A 19267-nucleotide genomic window follows, 5' to 3' on the forward strand; every position below is an offset into this window, starting at 1 on the left:
TATATTTAGAACCCTTAGAAGAGTATCTGGCACTTATAAAGCACTCATTAAATCTTGATATTAACAATAAGTACAGTCACCCTTCCATATCCCGGGTTCCGCATCCACAGATTCAACCAACTAGGGATCAAAAATATTTGAATCAAAGAACTCCAGAAAGTTCCAGAAATCAAAACTTTAATTTGACACACACTGGCAACTATTTATGTAGCATTGGCATTGTATTTACAACATTCACGCAGAATTTACATTGTATTAGGTATTGTAAGTAATCTAGAGATGACTTGAAGTATATGGGGAGGGGACTTCCCTGGTGGTCCAGTGGTTAAGGGTCTGCCTTCCAATGCAGGGGACGCAGGTTCGATCCCTGGTCGGGGAACTAAGATCCCACATGTTACCAGGCAACTAAGCCCAAGCATCACAACCAGAGACAAGCCCATGTGCCGCAACCAAGAGCCTGTGTGCTGCAAGGAAGACCCAGTGCAGCCAAAAAAAATAAAATAAAGATGTTTAAAAATAATAATAATAAAATAAAGTATATGGGGAGATGCGCACAGGTTATGTGCAAATAATATGCCATTTTATATAAGGGACTTGAGCATCTGTGGATTTTTGTATCTCTGGATGGTCCTGGAACCAATCCCCCCTGGATACAGAAGGACGACTGTACTATGAAAAGTAGTAAAAGGCTCAGGCATTGAGGTCAGACTGACTGGGGTCTGATTCACACTTTCAGAGTCCAAGTTTCTTCCTCTATGCTACCTGGCCCTCAACACTAGTTCTGTCTTATTCATAAAAAACGCTCCAGTGCATGATACAAAGAAACAAATGCTAAAATAGGGGTGAATAAAATACTGTGTACGTACATAGGATGGAGGCATTACTTTCTACCAAGGGGCAAAGAGTAAGGGTGAGAGTATCAGAAAGACTTCAAACAGGCCCTAGCATTTGAGCTGAGCCTAAAAGGATGACTGTGTTTCCTACAGGCAGAGAAAGGGCATGAGGGCATTGAAGATTGAGGGAAAAGCCTGGGGAAATGCACAAAAGTAGTAAAGCACAGAGTATAGTTGGGTTGGAAAATAGCAGATAGTCCCATGTGGCTTGAGTGCAGGCAAAGTGGAGCAGGGCATGGACTGGGTGAGGCAAGAGTGAGTGCCTCCTTAAATTGTATCTTTATCTCATTCTGGTCCTGGCCCTGACTTGGAAGAATGTGTTAGAAATGGAGATGGAAAGGTAGAATTGTATGGGAAAGTACAGGGACTTGAAACCCTCCATTGGGGACCTGGTAGTATTTTATAGACGAGATCCCACTGAAGGCTGCTTTTTTGAAATTGGGGGCAGAGTAGAGGGTCAGCTGTGCTGTAAGATACCCTTCTTTCATTCATGATTGGACAGATGACAAATTCACTCTAATTTTATCCCCAGGCAGCAACATTGTAGGTCAAATGACATCTGAACAGGCCCTGATATTTATTACATGAGATAGCCCATAATATTTATCCCGAAAGGGGGCAGAAACAAAAGGGCTATATGAGTGTTGAGGTATTTACTTCAACTACACTCCCAGGAAAAAACTGAGGGATGATCTTGGCCCTTACAAGTGCTACTCAAGGAGTGATCAGAACAGAGATAATCATCTTCATGCATGGACACCCCCCCCACACTTACCCAGTGCTTTGGCTGAGACTGAAAAAACCCACAGGCGTGAGTTAGTTAAGCATCTGCCCTGGGATGCATGTGGGACTTAGAGGTATCTCTCCAGACTGCAGTGTGAAGTTCCCCAAATATAAATGCAGTACCCCCAACAGGAAATACAGGCTGAGGGAACTCTGATAAGGAAAAAATATAGAGAGAACTTTAAAAATCATCTAAATTGTAGACGCATGCCACAAAAACATATGCTGCTTTTTTCACCCATAATACACTGGTAGGCTCTGCCTCCTTTATTTTAACTTGCTTATGCATGATGCATAGGATCAAAGGTCAGTTTACAGATATTAATCTAGGGGTGGCTGCTAAAAATAAGGATGTGTGACACTATTATTCTGACATCAGTTCTTTGACACCAACTACCTGGAGTTAGCATCAGACTCCACAGGTTTAAGGGTGCAGTCCCCAATAATACTGCCCCCACTTGAGATCAGGTGTCAGTTGCAAGACTTGGGGGACCACCCATACTTCTGACTGACCAGTTATAAATTCAGGGGTTCCCACGACCCCCTCAGTTTTGATAAAAGTGCTATAAGTTTGATAAAAGCAAGTTTGCTATAAGTTTGATAAAAGCACTAAAAGTGCTATATGTAGAATTATAGTTTTATTAGAAAGGATAGGGCTTCCCTGGTGGCGCAGTGGTTGAGAGTCCACCTGCCGATGCAGGGGATACGGGTTCGTGCCCCGGTCCGGGAAGATCCCACATGCCGCGGAGCGGCTGGGCCCGTGAGCCATGGCCGCTGAGCCTGCCCGTCCGGAGCCTGTGCTCCGCAACGGGAGAGGCCACAACAGTGAGAGGCCCGTGTATGGCAAAAAAAAAAAAGAAAGGATATACATAGGACAAGGTCTTGAAGGGTCTGAGATATACAGATTCCATGTCCTCTTCACATGGATTCAGGGCAACATCACCCTCCCTGGATATCAGTGTGCTCACCAACCAGGAAGTTTTCACTGGGGTTTCATTACATAGGCAGGACTGTTCATGTGATCGAACCCCAAATCCAGCCCTCCTTCCTTCCCTGGAGTTCCTGCTGGCCTAAAGCTCCAACTCTAATCACGTGGTTGGTCCTTCTAGTGACCAGATCACATCCTCACAACCAGAAGCTAACTAGGGACCCACCACAGTCCGTTCATTAGCATAACAAAGATACTCCCAGGGCTCAAGAAATTCCAAGGTTTTTTCAGGCCCTGTGCCAGGAACCAAGGACAAAGGTTGGATATATTTTTTCTTATACCACATGATGTTTGAGGTGTTTGTCAAACTCTAAAACAGCACAGACAAGACAACAAAGCTTGAGGAGAAAGGCCACAACCTAAACATTGGTCCTGATACTTATATTACCAGAATTCTGGAGAGTGGAGGGAGGAGGATAATACAAAGGAGGCAGGGGGTAAGAGAGGAGGAGGTAGTCCTAAGGCCTCAATCTCTAATTTTACCCACATGCCCACAGGAAGGGGCTTTCCTGGTGGCGCAGTGGTTGAGAGTCCGCCTGCCGATGCAGGGGACACAGGTTTGCGCCCTGGTCCAGGAAGATCCCACATGCCTCGGAGCGGCTAGGCCCGTGAGCCATGGCCGCTGAGCCTGCGCGTCCAGAGCCTGTGCTCCACAACGGGAGAGGCCACAACAGTGAGAGGCCCGCGTACCGCCAAAAAAAAACACAAAAACATATATATATATAAACAGGAGGGCCTGAAGTAGTATTACTGCATAGTTTCAACTCTATAGTGAGTATAAAAATAAGGATATGAGTGGGCTTAGGAAAATTCATTACTTCCTAGTGGCACTTTCTTAAACTGCCTTGGTATCCAGTGGATGCCAGGGTAGGGAGAGAGAGGTGGGTAGGGGGAGTGGGGATAATTCAGTTAGAAAGAGGACAAGGACTTACCAAAGGCTGCTACCTAGGATAAGACCAAAGGAACAAGCCCTAAGAAGTGGACAGAGAGCAAAACACAAGGAAGAGAGCGAAGTGTCTGCAGAGCGGACACATGAGACCATCCATAAAACAGTTTCCATAGATGGTTCCCAGAAAAACCCTATTCTGAGGCCCAGCACAGTAGCAGGAGGGAGCCTAGATGGAGTATCAGCTTTTGAGTTCCTAGATGGGAGGGAGCTGCTGCCTGGAGCTCAGGTCCAGGTATCATCTTGGGAGTTGAGAAGCTTGGCAGTATCCCAAAGAGAAATCCTATGTGAAGGGCCCAAAGCATCCAGATTCCCTCCTCCTGAGTCTGTTAGCTCCCATTCCCCAGAGCTGCCCAGATTGGGGTTCATTCCTCTCTTGCATCTCCAGGCAGCTGGAGCCTTGGATCTCCCCCCTCCCCCAATTATGAGCTTGTCTCACAATCTGGAAAAGACAAACAGTAGAGAATGAGTGCCAGCTAGGTGGGAGGAAGGGAGTGTAGCTCACAGTTCGTATCCTCACACCTGCGTTTCCTGATCCAGGGCCACCGGTGTTCACAAATTGTCACTTCACCATTTCCTCTCTCTGGGCTCCCCTGAAGCCAACTGCTTCCACGTGTCCACCTCTCCCACCCACACAGAGAAACAGAGTCACGCAGCGCTGGGCGGGGAGATGAGGGTGGGGTAGGGGCTTGCAGAAGGCAGGAGGGAGCGCGAGGCTCCGAGACACTTCCTCTACCCGGACCTAGTCTCCACCACCACCTCCCACGGATGCCAATATCCGGCGTCGAGCCCACCTCCTCTAGCAGCGGCCGATGCTTCCCTCCACGTATGCCTCCCGCAGGATGACTTCCTGCCTCTTCAGCTCCTGGACAAAAACAGACCCTGGCTAAGACGCTCGCGATTGGCTGAGGGATTGTGTCCTCAGCCAACAAAGGCCATAATTCTGGGCGCCTGAGGGATTAGCTTTCAGGCTAATGCAGCATGGAGAGACACTCACCCACGCATCCACCATCACGTCCGACCACTCCTCTCACTGCCGTCTGTCAAGCATCAGGTGCCAATCTTTCCCATCCCTTTTCAGTGCGACACACCTCCACGCCGGTCTAAGTGAGAGGTGCGGTCACGTGACCCACAGTTAGCCCCACGTGACCGCGCAGTCGGCAAGTCCGCCGCAGCCCCGCAGCACGCAGGGCACAGTCTTGTGCCTCTGGGGTTGAGCTGCTTGCTAGAACAATCTGAAGCTCCTGATGGGGTGAAGATAGAGAGCTGAAAGGAAGGCTGGATTCGGAGCCAAAGCTTCCAGCCCTAAGCCTGGGCCTTGCTCTGTAGGAGCACAGGGCTGGCGAGGAACACCCCATGAGGAGTTTGGAGACCAACTGACTTTCAGTATTCTGTGCACAACTCGGGTGACGTATTAAAACACACACAGGATCTGTCTTGAAAAATACTGATAGCCAAAACAAACATTCAATCTCCAATTTCCACCACCAGGACGATCTCTGTTAGCACTTGTGGTTTGTGAATGGAAGCAAAACTGCCACTTTGCCCTACTTCCATAAACCTTGCAGCCTAGAATTGGGTGGTGGTGGGGAAAGCAGGTTGCACTGTCAGAAAAATTATACAAAAATTGGGAAAAGACAACATAAGTTACTGGATACTTGTTCAGTGCAGTGCTGGGCTTCACTTTCTGTTGATAGAGCAAGTTTTCAACCCTAAGAGACTTATGTTAACTTGTAGGTATTTTGTCCAATAGCTATGGAAATGATTTATGTCCAGTGGAACAGATAATATAAATGGTTTCAATTTATCGCCCTTAAGATATCTATCAGTTTTGTACTTGATCCAGCAATGTTATACTAACATTTATTAATTTTCTATGTGTGTATGAAATTTAATATACATGTTTTGTTTATATTATTGTGTATATTGTATATACACATCTCCTTCAACCATTCTCATAATCTTAGCAGTTGTTGTGTTGAAAAAAAACTTCCATGTGTTCATTTCTAATTTACAAATCATAATTTTACCTTTTCAAAAATTAACATTCTCAGACAAAACAGAAATAACATTTCACCATGTCTAAAAATAATAAAACATATGATATTTCCCATAAGCCTGTATTCCCTCTCCAAACCAACTCTATCCCTGACTTCCGCAATTCTTGTCTTAAGGTATGGTATGATGTTTTTACTTATTACTGTGGAAAACACACATAACACAAAGCTTACTGTTTTAACCATTTTAAAGTGTACAATTCAGTGGCATTAAGTACATGCACAATGCTGTGCAATCATTACCACTATCTACTTCTGGAACTTTGCTGTCACTCCAAAAGGAAACGTGATGATCTTTCAAATGCAACAGTCATGTAAAAAGGTTGCCATCTTTGTACAAGAGACTAGTATAAACTTAGCAACCTTGGTAATTTTACTTTTCTTTAAAACATTTCATAAGCTAATCTTTCTGAAGTCTCATTCCTTTTCAACTTTTCTAAATGAGTTTATCTCTAAAAAATTCTTTTTAACATATATTCATTTACATAACTGTATCCTTTCCAACATGTCCACCTACAACTTGAGGCACTAGATGTAAGCATATTAAAAGAAAAAATCCTTGTCTAATTAATTTTTGTATCTCCCCAATGTCTGTCACTGAAAACTTATTTAGCATAGTGTATTTTCTTCCAGATTATGGAATATATGAAGTTTCTTAGAAAGTCATATTGAAATTGCACAGAAATTGTGTCTATTTACACAGTTTTTAAAATGGGATCTAATTTTCCACAGATGATGTCACAGTCTTCTCTATTACACCAGATATAAAAGCATGTGTCATTTCATGCCAATAAATAGAACATTTTTAATAGCTGCGTGGTATTTCCTTAATACTTTCCTTGGATTAGGATCACAAAGGAAAGCTTATTCCTGACTCCATTTAATTGGTGTGCTGTTGTACTCTTTCACTCTTCAGGTGGCACTGAGCAACACCTGTACTTTGTGTTGCAAAATGTGCAGATCTGGCCCAACTTAGTTCTCCAAAGTGGCCTCATTCCAACTGCATCCCTCATTAAACTTGTCTCACCTATTCCAGGCAGACAGGTTATATCCACACTACTGGAACAGATTTTCCAATTACACACTTTTCTTTACACCGCCACTGCTCACTTCCAAGAATGACCTAATGGGTTGTCTTAGCCTACTTTTCAGTGACCAAATTTAAGTGCGTGCCTCTTCTCTGAAGCATTCCTCAAGTACCACAACCCACTGTAATCTCTTCCTTCTTAAGATCCAGGAATGGGATTTTCCAATGAAGGTATGTATGTCATACTACTCATTGTCTATGTTTGTAACTGTGCACATTGTATCTACACCTCGATTTTGAACTGAAGAAGGGTCACTTCTGCCACTTTTCACACAGAACTTTATTGAAAACACAGACTTGAATAGAGAACCATATGTTTAAACAATGAATAGCAGGGTAGGTTACACAGGCGGCTCAGTTCATTGGAAGCTCAATACTGAAAAATACAGCAATGGACAGCAAGACAAATATCAACAAATTTTTTTCAGCACTAATAGTCATTTGGCATCCACAAAATGATCCAGCTCAAACCAAGAATTGGACAAAGTTAACATCAGCATTAAAATATAAGTTACAAAATAAAACCAGACTGAAAACCAAAGCACTACTCAGGGTTCTTTGGGAACATAAGGCTGATCAGAGGCAGGTGGTTAATCATATTAGCTTTGCTGTCCCACCTCAGGATCATTCTGATTGTCTATTTGGACTTGCAGTTCCTCAGCTAACTTCTCAAATTCATGGAATGCAGAAATAAGCGGCTCAAGACTGAAATCATCATCAATTAAGGACATTGTTCCATTTTTTATAATACTACTGATATTCTGAAACATTTTAATAACAATTTGAATGTTATCATTTGTCTCTTCTATGTTAAAGAGACCCACAAATATCGATAGAGCCTTGGCACTGAATAGTTTTTTTGCCACCATAGGATTTTCAGACAAATTCAATAACATTTTCAGAACGTGAAATTTTGTTCTTGCATTGCCTGTGGTTAATAAGGAGAGAAACCCAGACATATAATTGGCAACGAGTGTGTGATAGTCTGTAGTTGTAGTGAGGTGTCTAAGCATCCTTAATCCAAGCAGCTGCTCAGGGGAACCCACGCTATGAGCAAGGGTTTCCTCACACACTTGACATATGAATGTCTCAATCATGTTTAGATTTGGGTAAGGTGGAGCCATATGAATCATATTTTCCAAAAAACTTGTCCTAACTCGGGAGGAGGGATAATTGAGCAAAGTTTCAATAAGTGAGACAACTCCTGAATCGCGAATGAAATCACGGGTAAACTGAGAAGCAGTCCTCATACCCATGGCAATCTTAGATATTTCATGAATGAAAGGATCTCGAATTTTGTCCATTAATAGAAGGAGTTCTTCAAACTCTTCAGGACCAATTTTAAGCTCACACTGTATGCAGCTGCAGGACCAACTCTCTGGCTCTGCACTCTCCCTGGTCCTAAGATGTTCTCGAATTTCCCTGACTGACCGGTAGGACGGATCATACTGAAATGGGAACTCAGGGTCAGGCTGATCAGGCTGAAGCAAAGATTCCTGCTCTTCCCCTTCTGGGGTAACTTCCACATTCTTGGGCTTTCCCTCAAACATTTCAGAGTATACGGATGCTGCTTCCTCAGGAATTCTAAAGGGGCTTGGGGATGGGAAGCCAATCCCATGACAAGGACCAGGTTTGAATTCAACAGTGACCTCTTCCCAGGTTTGGGGCCTGGATGATACATTAACTCCCTCCTCAGCTGTATCTCTGAACCTGGGGCTAGCCTTGTACACAGGATGGGGATTTAAGTCAAAGCAGGCCTCATCCCTGTCCCAGAACCAGGACCCAAATATGGCCTCTTCTTCAGACTCTGGCCTGGTCTCTTCTCTGGCCACAGCACCCAAACTGGACTTTTCCTCCGCCCAGAACAAGGATCCACCAATGGCCCCCTCCTCGGCCCCTGGCTCAGATTCACAAATGGCTGAAGCCCCAGCCTCCATACTGACCTCTTTCTCTGCCCAGAACCAGGACCCAATAATGACTTCCTCCTCAAACCTGGGCTCTTGTTTGACCCTGTCACTGTTATTAACATCTTTCTGGGCCCTGGGCTTCAAGACAGTATTAGACTCTTCCTTGTCTCTGGGTCTGAATCTACTATTGGCTTCTTCTCCAGGTAAAAACCAAGACTCTTTATAGTACTCGTCTTCAGACTCAGATTCAAAAAAGTCCTCTCTCTTTGTCCTGAGCTTGGACCTCATATTTGCCTCATCCCTGACTCTGGGCCTGAACAAATTATTGGTATTTTCTCCAGCCCACAAGCAGAATGGGTTGCCAGACTCTTCCTCAGACCCAGACCAGGAATCAATATAGGGTTCTTGCTTGGATCTGGGCCTGGATCTGGGATTAGGCTGATGTTTGGCCCTGTGCCTGGACCTGGTATTGGCCTCTTCCCTAGGCCATGATCTGATACTGGCCTCTTCTCCAGCCCAGAAAGAGGACATTGTAGAGGTCTCATCTGCTGACCAGAATCCAGACTCATTAGAGGCCTCCTCTCTGGCCCTGGACCTGGGATAGCACCAAGACCCCATATTAGTTTCCTCCCCCGATCCAAACCAGGGTTGGATTCCTGTCTGAACCTGGGAGCCAGGAAAGGTCTCAGTGTCTACATTGACCAGTTCCCTATCCACAGATAGGGCCATAGGTTTAGCAGCTGACCCAGACTCAGTATTGACCAGTGGCCAGGTTACTGCATTGGTCTGAGACACGCCCTCTGATTGCGACATTGCCTCAGCCCCGAACTCAGTCTGGGCCCAAGCCTGGGCTTCATCCTTGGGCCTTGCCCCAGGGATTGCCTTGGCTTCAGTCTTAGGACGTGCCCCACCTACTGCCCTGGCTTCAGTTTTGAGTCTTGCCCCTGCCATTGCCTGGGATTCAGTTTTGGGCCTTGCCCCGGCCATTGTCTGCGACTCAGCTTTGGGTCTTGCCCCAGCCATTGTCTGGGACTCTGTTTTAGGCCTTGCCCCAACCATTGCCTTGGACTCGGTTTTGGGCCTTGCCCCAGCCATAGCCTTGGACTCAGTTTTGGGCCTTGCCCCAGGTGTGGCCTGGGTCCTAACCTTTGGTCTGACCACCATTGGGACTTCATTCTCTCTCTCAGCCCCACCTCCAACCTCTTCTCCAGGCTTCTTTTCAGGCTTGGCCTGGACACCAGGCTCAATCTCAGCCCCAGTCATAATACAAGTTACAGAGGAGTCCTGATTAAATACCACTATCCCAGTCTCAGCCTCTACCACAGATCTGTCACAGTTTTCTATCTTCACACTCTAATCTTTCGATGATTCAGGTGATACAGTTGGAAACAAACGTTAGAGTCAATCACCAGGCCAGCAGTCAATCAGCCTCCTTTCCAATCCCAGTCTCAGCCAATATTACAGACAGAGTGCAGAAGAAGCACAACCAAACTGGGAGAGGCTGGATGGTTCCCGGGTGGGCGCACACCTGTTGAGGGTGGTGGTTAGCAGCAATTCCACCACCACCAGAGATACCACTGAAGATCAATCTAGGAATCGAGAACGACGTGCGGCTTTGAGTCTCTTCCAACTGTGTCACTCCATGCAAAGACCCACACACAGAGACTGGACCTTGAATGCTTCGTGGGAGAGTTAGGCTATCAGAAAGTCTCTCTGTTATCCTCATTTCACCCCACACCCTTTACCCCCAGAGCTGTCACACTGCTTTGCTTGCTACAACACAGGTGAGAAAATGGTGGGAAAGTATCTTGGCAATGGGAGAGGCTGAGGAGCCCTCAGACCAGACCCTAGTCACCCTTGGACCTGTGCTGGTCTCCTCTACCCCACCCAAAAGTTGTACCCATTCTCATACCTGCACTGTTGTGGTGAAATTTTCCTCTCCTTGCTTTGTTCCAGTGGTGTTAAGCCTTAAGCAAACAGCAGGCCATCCTATGGATAAGTAAACATACAGGAGAAATTAAGTCTGAGTGCTTGGTTGACAGGCAGACACCCTGATCCCTGATGCAAGTATCTCTTTCTGTTTAAGTGTCTAATTTGTCTGATGTTTCCTGTCGCTTGATTCCTGCTCTCAGATCTTCTCCGCCCATTCACAGCCCAATCCACACCTACCCCAATAGTCCTAATACTCCTGCAGGAAATGGGAAACGGGTTCTGCAGCAGTGTGCAAATCAGAAAGAGAGTAAGACATGTGAATCAAAGACACCCAACTGGATCAAAAACACCTGTCAATCTTCCTCTGTAGCTGCCCCTTGCATTGCCCCACTTTGCACAAACCTCCAGAGATTTAAGGCAGTCTTTTCCTTCTTTCCTTCTTTGCAGAAGTAACCAGCCTTAAAGCAGACCTATGGACCAAAGATAAAAAGGTTAAGACAATCAGAAGACCATGGTAGCAACTAAGCGCCTGATGGACAGACCAATATCAAGGATAGGACTCCATATACTGTCTTTCAATATTCAGAGTCCTCTTAGTAGAATATTCTCATTTTATCTTGGCCCTCTATTTCAGCATTCCAGATAACAAACATCTTCTCTTGACGTCATATTTTTCGCATTGCTCCCTTCTCCAATTCTGAGGATTCACCACTAGGTGCACCACATCCTTTGCCTTGCGCATTATAAATTGGGGGAAGGGAGCCCGCATATTCTAGAAAACAGGTTGTGCAGTGGTACTTGTATTTATAATTTGTCCCACCCTCACCTCCCAGTCCATCTTTTCCACCCCCAATTTTGGATGGAGGTGAGGGAGGAAGGCCAGGAAGTGTGGAGAAACCGGGTGGACAGGAGAATTTTAAGAGGCATTCCTGGATGCCTGACCTGCTCTGGTCGCAGTCACCCCATCCCAATTCGGGTGTCCAGTCACTGGCTGCTGCCCACTCTCACCCCCCATCCCCACACAACTTCAGAAATATAGGCCGTTTTCCCGTCCCTAGTTTTTCTCAAGCGTCTCCTGTACAGATGCACCCTGTGGCCTGAAATCGCCAGACCTACCGCGCACACAGGACATTCTGGCATCAAAGAGGCGCCTGTGGGAAGGGACAGCACCCGGCACGCGGGGTCCCACAGACCCCTTTCCAGAATCAGGGCCCGGGCGGGCGGCCCCCCGCGCCCTCCCGCTTGTCAGCCGGCTCCGACCGCCACCCCCGGCGGCCTCCCCAACGCCCCCAACACGGCTCCCCTCCGCCATTTCGCCCGCAGCAGCCTCCCCCACAGCCCTCTCCTGGCACAGGCACCGTCGACGGCGGGGCGCGGGCGCCCAGAAAGCCCGCCGGGGAGCGGCCGCGCCGTTCGCCTCCCCAGGATCCGAGGGAAACCCTGTGGCCAAGACTTCGCGCCCCAGGATCGGTCCCCGCCGGTCGCCGCCCCCTCAGCGCCAGGGGTCCCCCAACGATGCGCACCTCTCTCAGGGACCCGCTACGACCCGGTTGCCTCCCCCTCGTCAGGCTGTCAGGGTCCGCGGGGCAGGGTGTGAGCCGCTCGTCGCCCCCAAGACACCCCCACTTGCCTTCGCAGGCGCAGGGTCCCGATGGTCGGCCTCCCCCTCCTGTCGCAGCTCCTCACTCGGATTCCCACCGCTCGCCGTGCGGGCAGAATGGCAAAGAGGCGTCCAGCCCCCCGCGCGGCTGCGCCAAACCCGGCAGGGGCTACGAAGGCTGCGGCACCAACCGCTCGCGGCGAGGGTGTCGGGAAGGGGGCGGAGGGATACTGCACGAATGGGCTCGACGCCCCCTCCCAGACCCACCGTAGTTCCGACCCAGAAAGGGGCGGGGCCTGGAGGAGTCCCGGCCTCAGGGGCGGGGCCACGCCGGCCCTCCACCGTCCCCCGTCGGGCGACCACCCTTCCCATCCCGCACACTTCTGGCACCGCAGCGTGTGGGGCCGGTGGGCGGTGGGCACTGGGAGCCGGGGTTGGGAGGGTAGGGAGGGGCCGCGCTGGAGGGAGCACCGGATGGATACAGATCGTCCCGGGGTGTGTGTGTGTGTGTGTGTTGTGTGTGTGTCTGTGTGTGTACCGGACTGATTGGAGTCCGCCCCCCTACCCTCCCCCATCGCACCCGCCATCCTCCCTGGGCGACAGTGGCAGAGGAGCTATGAGGACGGCCCTCCCCGGGTCTGCTTTCCACCTTCTGGCGCCGCGGGCGGGAGGAAGGTAGGAGGCGGCGCCCGTGGAGGCCGAGCCACTGCCCCTCTTCTAAGGGAAGGCAGCCCTAGATAGACCTCTGGCCTGAGGAAACAAACCACCTGTCTGCGCCAGTGTCGTCATCCTGTCTGCCACACTGCCATTTTCTCAGTCGCAGTGGTAGCACGGTAGCACACTTTGCCATTTCGTCGCCCCCGCAGTTGCCCAGGAAAGAGGGCCTTTCCCTCTCAGGACACGCACCGGCTCAGACAGTCCTCCCTGTCTCTCATCCCATAGCCAGGTGTCAGGCACCAGGTAGGGCCGGTCCTGGCTTCTCTCCCCGGGTTCTGTCAGGTCTTCTCCTGCAGTTGCCTCCAAGCGCTCATCATCTTTGGCAGGGTGGGAATGTGGCAGGGATTAGAACCAACTGGGATCTCACACACTTGCCATACACACCAGTCTACTTTCCCCAGCCATTCTTTGGAGGACGACCCACCAGGCACCCACTTCCCTAAGACAGAAACCTGCTGGCCCTTGAATCCTCTGATTCCTGCACTCCTATATCCTTCCTGTAGTCTCCAGCCCCTCCTTTCTGTGCTCCATGGGGCAAACAGCAACCCTGGTTAAGCACACCTGTGGTTGAGCACAAACCTGCTGGCACTGTTGCCCGTTTTAAAACCCACCTAAATGGCACCCTCGCTGTTGTAAGCTGAATAAAGTTCCCCCAAAGATGTTCACGTCCTGTTCTCCTGAACCTGTAAATATGTGATGTTACATGGCAAAGGAGAATTAAGGTTGCAGATGGAATTAAGATTGCTAATCAGCTGAATGTAAAGTAAGATTACACTTCTGTATCTTGGCCAATGCCACGGCAAGGCTACTTTAAATGTGGAAGAGGTAGGCAGAAGAGTCAGTGTCACAGTGAAGTTGCATGAGAAAGACACCACAAGTGGACGGGGTATCACTAGTTTTGAACATGGAAGGAAGCTAGAGGCCAAGGACTGCAGGCAGACCCAGAAGTTGGAAAAGGCAAGGAGACAGATTCTTCCTAGAACCCCTCGGAAGAATGAAGTCCTCCTATCACCTTTATTTCAGACCAGAGAGACCCTTTTCCTATTTCCAACCTTCAGGACTGTAAGATAATATTTTATTGTTTTTGTTTTTTTAAGCCAGCAAGATTGTGGTAATTTGTTACAGCAGCAGTGGGAACCGAATTCACTCACCATTCTGATAAAGTCCATTCCCCTTCACTTTCTTGAATTGGGCTTCAGCCCCTGGGAGGATCAATCTGGGCGCTCATCTCTCACCACTATAACCACCCTCTTAAGCGCCTTCTCTCTTTTCTAAAGAAGAGAGATTTTGCAATCATCTTTGAGGTTCGTCTTGGAGAGAGTCCCTATTTACTGAATATCATGGATGCTTACCAGGATGAAAAGGGAACCTTATTCTTACCATGAATTTTCATATCAGCTTTTACTTGTTATTAGATATTTATTATAACTGTACAATATTTAGGTGATAGAGAAAAAATCTAGAGATGATTCTATACTATATCTAGAGACAACAGATGTCAGTTTTCAGAGGAAAGTCTTTCACTGTGCTCTTTCAATGGCCTTAGCTGAATTGTGGATTTTCTTTGTTCCAAAGTATACTCTCTTGGGTGAATGCCAGGGTGGAAGAAGGGAGTCTGAGCTCTTCTGGGACCTGTGCGTGTGCATGAATCTCTTTGCCTCTCTGAACTGTTCTTTCCGCATCTGAAAGTGTCTGGTGCCTTTTTTTCCTCTGGTGCCTTTTATTTGTTCAACAAATATATATGAATATGTACTTTGTCATAGGCACAAACAAAAAAGAAAGAAATCTCTGTTCTCGTGGAGGTGACATTTATTTGTAATTTCATTCTTATTAATTTCTTGTCTAAAAATTTACAGATTTATCCAAAGTCATACCAGCAAGCTTATCTGACAATTCTGGATATTGTGAAATCTTGATTCCAAGATACTTTCTGACAGAAGAGTGAATCTACCACTAGCTGACAGATTATACTGTGAGATTTTGAAATACCTGTTGGACAATTTATTGTTAATTCATTTAGAGAACAAACACTACGACTCATTAACATTTATTGAACTGAGAAAAGTCCTATTTTAAGCTCTTTATGTGTATTAGCTCACGAAACTATTGGACATTATGGACTACTATCAAAATAATCTGTTACCTTCATGTAACAGGGAAGGAAACCAGCTCGGATGAGTTGTTTCATCTTTAAAGTCAGAGGGAAAAATAAAAGAGTAAAATATTAAAAGGATGCTATGTCTGTCTGACTGGTAGGCACTATTTACTTCATCCTAAAATGGATTCCAGTCTAATAGATTCTGATGGCCAAGGTTCCACTCCCCTGTGTCTCCAACAGACCTGTGTAACCCTGACTTACCCCTGAAATCTAAATCTCAGAACCAAATAACCCCCAAGCATTAAGCCCAGGATACAGATGCAGCTGTGTTATATCATACCTACAGCTCTGCCCCTCACCCCACCCCACCTCCTACATACTTATGCACGTGAACTTTCACACTAGCATATTCCTTGCCTATGCAACACACATGATCTACTCCTCTTCCCTCTTAATCACCATGGACACAGACCTGTTTTTGTCTATTAAGCTTAACTTGGCTATATTCTGTTGTTTTAATTTGCAATTCCATAATGACATAGAATGTTGAGCATCTTTTCATATACTTATTTGCCATCTGTATATCTTTTTTGGTCAATTATCTGTTCAGATCATTGACCTTTTTTTAAAACGAGATTGACTGTTTTCTTATTGTTAAATTGTAAGGGTTCTTTGTATACTTTGGATACCAGTCTTCTATCAGATGTTTTGCAAAGTTTTCTTCTCAATCTCCACTTGTCTTTTCATTCTATTAATAGAGTATTTTCCAGAGAAGGTTTATTTTTAATGAAGTCCAACTTACCAATATTTTCTTTCTTGGATCACACTTTTGATGTTGTATCTACAAAGTCCTTGCCAAACACAAAATTACCTAGATCTTTTACTATGTTGTCTTCTAGGAGTTTTATAGTTTTGCCTTTTACATGTAAGTCTATAATTCATTTTAAGTTAGTATTACTGAAAGATGTAATGTACGAGTCTAGATTTTCTTTGCATGTAGACGACCAGTCGTTCTAGCATCATCTGTTGAAATGATTATCCTTTCTCCATTGAATTACCTTTGCTCTTCTATCAACAACTGGTTGAATATATTTGTGTGGGTCTCTTTCTGGTCTCTCTCCTTTGTTGCATTGATCTATTTGTCTTTTCTTTTGCCAGTACCACACTGTCTGGATTACTGTGGCTTTATGGAAAATATTGAATTTGGGTAATGTCAGTCCTCTGATGTTCTTCTCCTTCAATGTTTGCTATTCTTGGTCTTTTGCCTTTCAAGATAAACTTTATAATCTGTTTGCTGATATCCATAAGATAACTTGCAGGGATTTTGATTGGGATTGCATGGAACCTATAAGTTGGGAAGAACTGACATCTTGACAATATTGAGTTTTCCTATACTTGCACATGAAAAAGCTCCACATTTATTTAGATCTTTGATTTCTTTCATCAGTGTTTTGTAGTTTTCCTCATATAAGCATTGTACATAATTTGTTAGATTTTGCCTAAATATTTCATTTTTGGTGCTAATATAAATGGTATTATTTTTAATGTCAAATTCCATTTTTTCAATGCTGGTATATAAGAAAATTTGAATTTTGTATATTAAGCTCGTATCTGGCAACAGTGCTATAATTACTTATTAGTTCCAGGGTTTTTTTTGTTGATTCTTTGAGATTCCTACAGATATGATCATGTCATCTTTGAACAAGTAGTTTTAATTCTTCCTTCCCCATCTGTACATTTTTATTTATTTTTCTTCTCTTATTGCAACAGCTAGGACAGCCTGTGTGATATTAAACAGGAATGATGAGTGGGGACATCCTCTCCTTGTTCCTAATCTTAGCAGAAAAGCATCTAGTTGCTCAGCCTTGTGATGTTAGCTGTAGGTTTTTTTGTAGATGTTCTTCATTAAGTTTAAGGAGTTTCCTCTATTCCTAGTTTTCTCACTTTTTATCATGAATGGGTGTTCAATTTTTCCAAATGCTTTTTCTGCTCTAAATGATCATAGTTTTCTTTGTTAGCCTTTGATGAGATGGATTACATTAATTGATTTTCAAAATTTGAACCAGCATTGTATACTTGGAATAAATTCCACTAGGTTGTGGTGTCTAATTCTTTTTATACATTGTTGGGTTTTATTGGCTAACATTTTGTGAGGATTTTTATACCTATGTGCATGAAAGAAACTGGCCTGCAATTTTTCCTTTTTGTAATGTATGTGCTTGGTTTGGGTACTAGGTTAATGCTGTTCTCATAGAATTTGGGGGGGGGAATTATTCCCTCAACTTCTATTTTCTTTAAGTGATTGTGTAAAGTTGGTATAATTTCTTCATTAAATGTTTGATATAATTCACCAGTGAACCTGAGTCTGGTGTTTCCTCTTTTGTAAGGTTAATCATTGATTCAATTTCTTTAATAGTTATAGGTATATGCAGAGTACCTATTTATCCTTGTGTCAATTTTGGTAGATGTGTCTTTCAAGAAATTGTAATTCTTCTAGGTTGTCAATGTTTTGGGACAAAGTTGTTCATAATATTCCATTATTATCCTTTTAAGGTCCATGGGAACATTTCTGGTGTTAGCAATTTGTGTCTTTTCTCCCTTTTCTTAGTTAACTTGGCTAGAGGCATATAAATTTTATTAATCTTTCAAAGAACCAACTTTTGGTTTTATTGAATTCCTCTACTGATTTCCTGTTTTTAATAGCACTGATTTCTGCTCTAATTTTTAAAATCTCTTTCCTTCTGGTTACTTTGGATTTAATTTGCTCTTCTTTCTCTAGTGGCTAAGGTGGAAAATTCAGTTATTAATTTTAGATTGTTTTTCCTTTCTAATACATTCATTCAATGCTATAAATTTCCCTCTAAACATCCCACAACTTTGATAAATTTTCACAATTTTTTTTAGAATATTTAAAAATTTCTCTTGAGAGTTCTTTGACCCACGTACTATTTAGAAGTGTGTTGGTTAATCTCCAAGTGTTTTAGGGTTTCCAGTTATTCTTCTGTAATTAATGTTTAGTTTAATTTCATTGTGATCTGAGAGCATGGTTTGAATGATGTCTACTCTTTAAAAAATTTTAAGGTATGTTTTATATCCCAGGATGTGGTCTATCTTGCTGAATGTTCCATGTGAGCTTGAGAAGAATCTGTATTCTGCTGCTTTGGATGAACAAAACAGAATACACAAAAATTTATAAATATTAACTAGGTACTGTTGATTGATGGTGCTGTTCAATTCAAGTTTGTTTTTACTGATTTTTCTACCTTCTGAGTCTGTCAATTACTGATAGTGTGGTGTTGAAGTCTCCCACTATAATAGTGGATTTGTCTTTTTTCCTTCAATTCTGTCCGTTTTTGCCCTATGTATTTCTGTACTTTTTTGTCAGGTGCATACACATTAAGGATTGTTATGTCTTCTTTGAAAACTGGGCCACTTATCAGTATGTAATTCCCCCTTTCTCCTGGTAATGTTCCATGCTCTGCATCCTGTTTTATCTGAAATTAATAGAGCTACTCTGGCTTTCACTTGTTTAATGTAAATTCATTTAATGGTATTTCTTTCTCCATCCCTTTATTTTTAATCTATTGGTGTCTTTATATTTCAAGTAGGTTTCTTTTAGACTACATGTAGCTGGATCTTATTTATTTAATCCACCCTGACAGTCTATCTTTTTTGATTGGTGTTAAACCATTGACATCTATGATCATTGATACAGCTGGATAAATACCTACCATATTTGTCACTGTTTTCCATACGTTGCCCTTTTTCTGTTTTTGTCTTATCTTTTTCTGCCTTCTCTGTTTTAAATTGTACATTTTATATGATATCATTTCTCTCTTCTCTTAGCATATAAATGATACTTCTAATTTTACTTTTCTAGTGGTTGCCCTAGAGTTTGCAATATTCAAGGCCACTTTCAAATAACACCATACTGTTTCACAGGTAGTGCAAGTACTTTACAACAGAGTATTTCTAATTCCTCCCTCTTATCCCTTATAACATTACGTGTCATTCATTTCACTTATCTATAAGCTGTAATCACCACATACACTGTTGATATGCTTATTTTGAACAAACTGTAATCTGTTAAATCAACTATGAATAAAAAGACTTCATTTCACCTTCATTTATTCCTTCTCTAACACTCTTCCTTTTTTCAATAGATATGAATTTTTGATCTATATACATTTCCTTCTCTCTGAAGAATTTTGTTTAACATCCCCTGCAGGACAAGTCTACTGGGGACAAATTCTCTCAAT

At 44.3% G+C, this 19267-nt stretch overlaps 2 protein-coding genes across 6 annotated transcripts in view; both read right to left on the reverse strand.

Annotated features, from left to right (window-relative positions):
- Nucleotides 1-19267, reverse strand: part of LOC132512982 (G protein-coupled receptor associated sorting protein 3-like) — a 145454-nt gene that overhangs the window by 11321 nt on the left and 114866 nt on the right. For 2 of the 5 annotated variants that reach the window (XR_009538408.1, XM_060137125.1), the window contains exons 2-3: nt 10996-11063; nt 10574-10650 (exon numbers count right to left, since the gene is read on the reverse strand). Coding sequence is in view for 1 of the 5 variants with exons in the window: in XM_060137126.1 (XP_059993109.1) it covers nt 10623-10650; nt 10996-11063 (96 nt within the window). In the remaining 4 variants the exon portion in view is untranslated. Of the gene's footprint in view, nt 1-4640; nt 4714-10573; nt 10651-10995; nt 11064-19267 lie in introns of those variants that run through there. The other 3 variants (XM_060137126.1, XR_009538411.1, XR_009538410.1) reach the window with 3 other exon arrangements.
- Nucleotides 7017-10333, reverse strand: GPRASP2 (G protein-coupled receptor associated sorting protein 2). Its single transcript, XM_060137124.1, has one exon. It carries the CDS (start codon nt 9922-9924, stop codon nt 7354-7356), a length of 2571 nt encoding a protein of 856 aa, XP_059993107.1. The 5' UTR covers nt 9925-10333; the 3' UTR covers nt 7017-7353.

This window comes from Lagenorhynchus albirostris, chromosome X, assembly GCF_949774975.1.
Source record: "Lagenorhynchus albirostris chromosome X, mLagAlb1.1, whole genome shotgun sequence".
Lineage (NCBI taxonomy): Eukaryota > Metazoa > Chordata > Mammalia > Artiodactyla > Delphinidae > Lagenorhynchus > Lagenorhynchus albirostris.

Bases quoted from the DNA above. Each gene is read 5' to 3' on its own strand.
- GPRASP2 (XM_060137124.1), bottom strand. From the start codon at position 9,924: ATGACTGGGGCTGAGATTGAGCCTGGTGTCCAGGCCAAGCCTGAAAAG.